Raw genomic sequence first — 8,260 nt, forward strand, 5'->3', positions numbered from 1 at the left:
ATGAGAGGTGTATTGAGGCATATGGGCCAGGTGCAGGTCAGTGGGACTAAGCAGGAAAATGGTTTGGCACAGACAAGAAGGGCCGAAAGGCCTTTTTCTGTGCTGTAATGTTCTATGGTTCTATCTGAGGTGAAAGAGGTGCTGTTGTGCCTTTTTTCACCACACAGTTGATGTGTACAGACCACGTGAGGTCCTCAGTGATGTGAATGCCGAGGTATTTGAAGCTGTTCACTCTCTCAACCCCAGATCCATTGATGTCAATAGGGGTTGGCCCGTCTCCATTCCTCTTGTCTTTGCAACATTGCATCCAGCTCCTTTGTTTTTGCGACATTGAGGGAGAAGTTGTTTTCTTGTCAACACTGTGTCAGGGTGATGACTTCTTCTGTGTAGGCTGCCTCGTTATTATTTGAGATTTGGCCAATAAATATAGTATCCTCAGCAAATTTAAATAGCAGATTGGAGCTGTGGGTAGCGACACAGTCATGCGCATACAGAGAGTAAAGGAGGGAGCTTAGGACACAGCCCTGAGGGGCTCCTGTGTTGAGGGTCAGAGGGGCAGAGGTGAGGGAGCCCACACTTACCACTTGCTGGTGATCTGACAGGAAGTCCAGGACCCAGCTGCACAAGGCAGGGTGAAGGCCGAGGTCTCTGAGCTTCTTGTCAAGCCTGGAGGGAATGGTGGTATTGAATGCTGAACTGTAGTCTAATAACATCATTCTCACACAAGCATCCCTCTTCTCCAGATGTTTAAGGAGGTGTGCAGAGCAGTGGCTGTTGTGTCATCTGTTGATCGGTTGTGTCGGTAGGTGGATTGTAGGGGGTCCAGTGTGGGTGGTAACAATCTGCAGATGCTGTCCTTGACCAGTCTCTCAAAGCACTTGCTTATTATTGAGGTGAGTGCGACAGGACGCCAGACGTTCAGACATGTTGCCTTAGTTGTTTGAGGTACAGGAACAATGGTGGATGATTTGAAGCAGGAGGGAACTCTACTCTCGGAGAGGGTGAGATTAAAAATATCCGTAAATACACCTGCCAGTTGTGCCGCGCGCATCCTGAGTACCCGCCCTGGGACGCCGTCCGGTCCCGCAGGCTTGCGACTGTTCACTCGTTGGAAACACCTGCGAACTTCAGCCTCAGAGATGACCAATGTGCAGGTCGCTTTGTCGGCTCTCCCCGGGGTCTCAGTGTTGGCGATATCGAACCGAGCGTAAAGAGACTTAGATCCTCTGGGAGACAGGCAGCGATGTTGGCAGCACCACTGCACTGAGCTCTGAAGTCTGTATTGGGGTGCAGAGCTTGCCATAAGCTGTGTGTGTTGTTGGTGGAGAGCTGTGCCTGAATACGATCTCTGTATTGTCGTTTCGCTGCCTGGATGACTTTCCACAGATCGGAGCTGAATTTCTTGAGCTCCTGCTGATCACCGGCAATGTAAGCAGTCGGTCACACGGCAAGTGCTGTTCACACGGAACTGTTGGTACAAATTTTGTGGTTTGGGCAGTCCTGACCGATTTCTGAAGGAAATCATCTCCCCTCTGTGACAATAACACACAACTGGGGGATGTTGTTATTACACAGCTGTGATAATAACAGCCGGGAACTCCCTTGGCAGCCGGAAAGGTTTACACAGCAGCACCAGGTACTCCAGATCCGGGGAACAAAAGGGTTTGAGGGCATGGACATTCCGGGGTTCCACCAAGCATTACTGATCATGAAGCATACCCTAAATCCTGTTCTCTTCCCAAATAGGTGTGTGTGTGTGTGTGTGTGTGTGTGTGTGTGTGTGTGTGTGTGTGTGTGTGTGTGTGTGTGTGTGTGTGTGTCTGTGAGTGGGGGTTGGTGGTACTGGATGACGACACGATTGTTGATGCCGGTAGGGGCCAATTCCGAATCTGTGGACTCGGGAGCAGTTGGGCCAGAGGGACAGCTGGGATGCAGGCGCTTGGGGAGTTGGAATCTTCTTGTATCCCCTCTTCTTTTCAGCACTCGCTCTTCGGGGTTCCTCAAAATTCTTGGCTTTTCCGTGGATCAGCGGCTGCCACTCCTTGACCTCCATATTTGCCTGAGAGAGCCTCTGCTTAATTTGGCCCTTGTACCTCCTGCGCGGGGCACCACGATCTCTCTTGCCCTGAGAGAGTTCTCTGTAGTGTACTGCTTTCGGTAACCTGGAGTTGTCCATGCGAGACATGTGGCCTGTCAGACGGTGGATCTGGCTGAGCAGTGAAGTGGCTTCAGGGCCTGGAAGGAACATATATAGCTGTGCATGTCTGTGTGATTATATGAAATATTAAACTAAATAAGTAGTGCAGAAATAGAAATTTAAAAAGAGATTAGTGAGGCAGTATCGATGGGTTCAATGTCCATTCGGAAGCTGCATGGTAGAGGAGAAGTTGCTCCTGAATCGTTGAGTTTGCACCTTACTCCGTTCCCCATGAACCAGACGGTGATGCAGACAGTTACAATGCTCTGCAAGTTACACCTGTAGAAATATTCAAGTGATGTTGAAAACTCCTGATGAAATATTGCCACTGTTGTGCCTTCTCTGCAGCTGCATCGATATATTGGGTCCAGGTTAGATACTCGGAGATATTGACAGCCAGGAATTTGGAATTGCTCACTCTTTCCACATCAAATCCCTCTGTGAGGACTGGTGTGTCGTGCTCCCTCATCTTGCCTTTTCTGAAATCCACAAATAGCTCCATTGACAGAGATGTCGACAAGGAAGTGTCGAGCTCCTGTCTCAGAGTTGGAGACTTCTTCCCAGAAACAGAAGGGATCATTGTAGCAATACAGGACAAGGTTGTTGACACATGTAGTTATCAATAATACAGAATAAACGACTAATAGATCCAAGACGATATATGCTGAAAATTATAAGAGAAACTACAAACAATCCGACTTTAAAAGATCCTGCAGTTCAACTGAATCTCATTACTTGCACAAGCAAAATAAAATGGTGAACAACATTCACAAAAACATTGCTTAAACTACAACTGATGAAAAACCCCATAATTTACTAAATATACAAGCCTCTTCCACTTTTGGAGTTAGAGTCCTTCATATCATACTGCATCAGATATGATCTGTGTTCGGATGTAATTTTACAGGATAAACAAGCAAAAGCAACCTTTTAAATATATATAGCCATTCCAAACAGACATAACTTACAGAAATGAATTAGTAAAAAAAAATATACCAGAAATATATTGAATTGAAAGGGCAAAATGAAAGACTATGGAACACGAACAGGGTATTATTTATCCCAATCGTAATATCGATAACTGGTATCATCCTAAAGGCTTTACAGAATAGTATTAATAAATTAGGCCCACACGGCGATACTTGTGTAAATCTTCGAAAACCCATAACACTATACACCACGAGAATAGTCTGAAATCTCCTCTCAATTGAGACATGTGTGTGCTTGGCTATGCCTGTACCTCAAGTTTTACCAGTTTAGGCTGATAATAATAATAATAATAATAATAATAATAATAATAATAATGACTTATTTATAAAGCACCTTTCATCCAGACGATGCCGTTCAAACCGCATCACAACGGGATAAAGTGCAAACTAGAAAACAAAAGACAGAATGTGTCAGTCCTAATATACACCTCAGACTTCTGCACAGAACTGTAGTTTAAGCTGTTGAATTCTACAGTTTAGGAACATAGTCCCAAAAAAACTCAACGCTGACCTCCCAATGATCCTTTGGCCTTCTACCTTATCGTCTGCCTGCACTGCATTTTCTCGGCAACTGAAACACTGTTTCCCTGAACTATTCTGTTCCATTTTTCCTTGTACAACCTCATTGCACCGATGTGATGCAATGCTCTATTTGGATCGCATGCAGAAAAGTTTTCCATTTTACAGTGGTGCATGTCACAATAATAAACCAATTTATCAATTCGTTGTCAATAATACAGCGCCCCTCGGTTGCTTAAGATTGTTATAACCGGGGGGGGGGGGAGGGGGGGTGACAGTGCGGATGAGCTGCTATGACCTATTAAATACTCCCTGTGTCGAGTAGCCTCTGTCCAGCTCTTGGCCTTCACGTGCGGTTTAGCCACTAATCCCGGTGGAAGCGTTTCTTCTGACAGGAGAAGAGGCAGAGGTGGGTTACTGGTGCCTTACAACCAGTCACTTTGGGCAGATGGGGCTTGTCGGCTATGATTGGCAGCTCACCCAGGAACAAGAAAACTCTGATCTCAAAACTCCACTGCTTTGTAACTGTAACCCCTCATGGGGAAGAGCTTGGGAGTTAACCCAGTGGGAAAAGCCTGGAGCTGGAGTCCCTAAGTCAGTGTTAAATGACGTTCAACGCAGACTGGCATCTCCTGTGACACCTCTGGTGCCAAGCTGTGTCAGTCTCTGCTGTTCCTTTGTGCACATCAGATGCATGGAGAGAGGGAGCTTGCTACATCGGCAGAAGCTTCCTCTCCATATCGGAGTGTTCCGGCTTGCAGGGGCAGGACATCCATGGTCGACTCTGACAGACGGAGGCCTCATTAGACAGAGCCCCACACCCCCAAAGCAAGACTGATGAGTAGCAGTTGCCAAGACTTCACCACCCTCTCCCACAGACACAATGTGCATCACTGAGACAGACCCTTGTGGCTTCTTCCATTAACAGAGATTCCATCTTTCCACCAATCCTCCATCACTGCGATTGAAAACTACCCATTTTCATCTCTGTCATTCCGATGGGTTATCGATCCGCAACTTCACTGTGATTCTCCCCCAGACGCTGCCCGACTTGAGTATTTCCCGCGTATTCTGCTCCTGTTTTGATGCGAGCAGTGGACACCTGTGACTCCCCAGTGTGCAGCCTTGCCAAAATGCACAGTGACCTGCTCTCCATAGTTCCACACCAGATCAACATTAACATCGTCTGTTAATGAGTCAAACAATGCTTTAAATATAGTGAAATGTTGTTATAACGGGAGGTGCAGTCAGGATTGCAATAGGATATTCAAGATTCAAAAACTTTATTGTCGTTCCAACCATACATCAGCTCTGCAGGGTAGAATGAGACAGCGTTTCCCAGGAGCAGTGCAATCATAACATAACAAACGCAACACTAAATAATAAACACAACAATAAGTAATAAAACACAACAGCCACATGTCGCTTTAAATCAAGTTATAAGTGTCCGGTGCAAGTTAAAAGTGTCCAAAGCAGAGTCAGATAGAGCAGCTATTTAGCAGTCTGACTGCCTGTGGGAGGAAGCTGTTTAGTAGCCTTGTGGTTTTCGGTTTGATGCTCCTGTAACGTTTGCCTGACTGCAGAAGAACAAACAGTTCATGGAGAGGGTGTGAGGGGTTTTTAATTATGTACCGTGTCTAATGGAGGCATCGACGTTGAAAGAGGTCTTGGACAGAAGGTAGGGAGACCCCAATAACCTTCTCTGCTCCCCTAACCACACCCTGCAAGGCTTTTTTGTCGGCAGCACTGCAGCTGGAGTACCAGGCTGTGATGCAAAAGGTCAGCACACTCTCAACCACGCCTCTGTAGAATGTAGTTAAGATGTTAGTGGGGTGTGATGCTTGTTTAAACTTCCTCAGAAAGTGCAATCAGAGGAATGTTCACCTTACAAATAACTAGAACCAGAACATGAGGATTGGACATTTTCAGGGACATCCATTGCTGTCAATTCCGTGTCTGTGAACAGAATTTTACTTTCTGTCCTAATATCCATGGAAGCATTGAATTGATTCATGTAATCTCAAACACTGAATGCTGAAATACCGTTATAAAGTTCTTTGTCAGATGAGCCGTTTAACGTTTTGAATATGTTCTCTGTTCCCATGGAAGATGTTCAACAGAAACACAAGGAGACTCTGCGGACACGAACTGAAACACTGAGAGTGAACACGATCCTGATGAGGGAGAAGGTGAAGGTTTTCCAGCTGGCTGATCGATACGCTGAGCTCACGGTCATTTCTACTGTTCGAGATCGGACACTGGTGGAACATGAGCTGCTGGCAAGAGGCAGAGACCATGAGCATTATAGAGAGAAACAACTCCGCAGTCAGCTGGAAAAAATCCGTACTGATCAGTTATTCCAGAGCAGCTTTTCCCGGAGTAAATCCAAATCTGGGAGTTCAGCAGCAATGGCCGGAGTCCCGGGGATCGGGAAAACAACGATGGTACAAAAGATTGTTTATGACTGGGCCACGGGGAAAATATACCAACAGTTCCAGTTTGTCTTCAGTTTCAAATTCCGAGATTTAAACACCATTAATTGTAGAATAAACCTGAGGGAGCTGATTCTGGATCAGTATCCTTACTTTGGGAATATCCTGAGAGAAGTCTGGAAGAATCCAGAAGGATTACTGTTTATATTCGATGGTTTAGATGAATTCAAACACAAAATCGATTTTGCGGACAGTCGGAGAGATACAGAACCAAAGCACCAGTGCCCAGATCCCGAGTGGTGGTGTGAAGTGTCTGACATTGTGTACAGTTTAATCCAGGGCAAGCTGCTCCCAGGGTGTTCAGTGCTGGTGACCACCCGCCCCACTGCGTTACATTTATTGGAAAAGGCGGATATCAGTGTCTGGGCTGAAATCCTGGGATTTGTTGATGAGGAACGGAAGGAATATTTCATCAGACATTTTGAAGATCAGACGGTGGCGGAAGCTGTTTTCAATTATGTGAAGGAGAACGAGATCCTGTACACCATGAGCTACAACCCCTCCTACTGCTGGATCCTCGCTCTGACACTAGGCCCCTTCTTCACACAAAGAGTCAGGGACCCACAGCGAGTTCCCAAGACCATCACCCAACTGTACTCCTACTATATTTACAACATCCTGAAAAACCACGGCCGTGAGATTGAGAGACCCCGTGATGTGTTACTCAGGGTTGGTCAGATGGCCTTCAGAGGAGTGTCCGAGAAGAAGATTGTGTTTACAGATGGAGATTTGGTCAACTACAGTCTGCAGCCTTCCCAGTTCCTGTCCGGGTTCCTGATGGAGCTTTTGGAGAGAGAGGATTCTGCCCAAAGCGTGGTGTACACATTCCCACACCTCACCATCCAAGAGTTTGTAGCTGCAGTCGCACAATTCCTGAATCCACATCCCGGGGATATCCTGAAATTCCTCACTAAAGCCCACAACACGGCAGATGGGCGATTTGAGGTATTTCTCCGTTTTGTTGCTGGTCTCTCCTCTCCAATGACAGCTCGGGGCCTGGTGGAGTTTCTGGGTCCATTTCCTCATGAAACAACCTGCTGGGTGATTGACTGGGTGAAGGAGGAGGTTAAACGTCAGATTGGAAACACAGGGAGTGAAGCTGGTAAAAGGAGCCTCCTGAACACATTGCACTACCTGTTTGAGTCTCAGAATCGTGGACTGGCTCAGGAAACACTGGGATCTGTGGAAACACTTTCATTCAGTGGAATGACACTGACCCCGATTGACTGCGCGGTCCTGTCTCATGTCATCGGATTCTGTGATACAATAAAACACCTCGACCTGGGGAACTGCCGCATTCAGTGTGAAGGAATCCAGCGGCTGGGACCCGGGCTGCACAAGTGCCAGGTGTTGAGGTAACTTGATTTATCTCTCACTCGGAACTGTGAAACTGTTCTATTGTGTCATTTCAATGTAAAGAGATTTGGGTTAAACTGTGATAAATCAGATTGTGAAGAATTGTGACAAATGCCCAGGGGATCGGTCAGCAATTCCCCAAGGACAGGAGGGTTCTGTGGTTCCTTGTGAAGGGATGTTGGAGACTTAATCAGATCAGTGAACAACGACCATTGGTTTAATGGTAGTAAATCACAGGAATGGCCGTGTTTCCTGCTGCCTGTGACACGTCCATTGACAATGTTCCTTCTCACTGTTACTGACACCCAGATCGACACTGACTGCAGCAGATGGGTCAAAGATTCACACCCCCTTCCCGGTGAGGGACAAGAGGCCGTCTGCAGACTGTCCCAGTGAGAAGGAAAGAAATACCATTGTGAGAATGCCCTCCCCTGCCCTTTCCTGTTTGTGACTTTGCTCACTACCAGATACACAGAGAGCGAGGCCGCATCTCCTCTGGGTCTCTGTTCAGACCCAACACACGCGTACAAAAATTCCCCTTCCTCCTTTCAGATCTCTCTTCCAATCCCCCTTCCTCCTGTGGGATCTCTCTGCCTCATCCCCCTTCCTCCTCTCAGATCTCTTTTCCCCATCCCCCATCCTCCTATGGGTTCTCTCTTCCCCATCCCCTTCCCTCCAGTGGTATCCCTTCCCATTCCCATTTCATC

At 46.8% G+C, this 8,260-nt stretch overlaps 1 protein-coding gene across 2 annotated transcripts in view; it reads left to right on the forward strand.

Annotated features, from left to right (window-relative positions):
• Window positions 1–7,571, forward strand: part of LOC132386890 (NACHT, LRR and PYD domains-containing protein 3-like) — a 29,674-nt gene extending 22,103 nt beyond the window's left edge. For both annotated transcript variants that reach the window (XM_059959243.1, XM_059959244.1), the window contains one exon: window positions 5,815–7,571. In XM_059959243.1, the coding sequence (XP_059815226.1) occupies window positions 5,815–7,556 (1,742 nt within the window). In that variant the 3' untranslated portion in view covers window positions 7,557–7,571. The remainder of the gene's footprint in view (window positions 1–5,814) is intronic.
• The last annotated feature ends 689 nt before the right edge of the window (window positions 7,572–8,260 follow it).

The sequence above is a fragment of the Hypanus sabinus genome, unplaced genomic scaffold, assembly GCF_030144855.1.
Source record: "Hypanus sabinus isolate sHypSab1 unplaced genomic scaffold, sHypSab1.hap1 scaffold_1366, whole genome shotgun sequence".
NCBI lineage: Eukaryota > Metazoa > Chordata > Chondrichthyes > Myliobatiformes > Dasyatidae > Hypanus > Hypanus sabinus.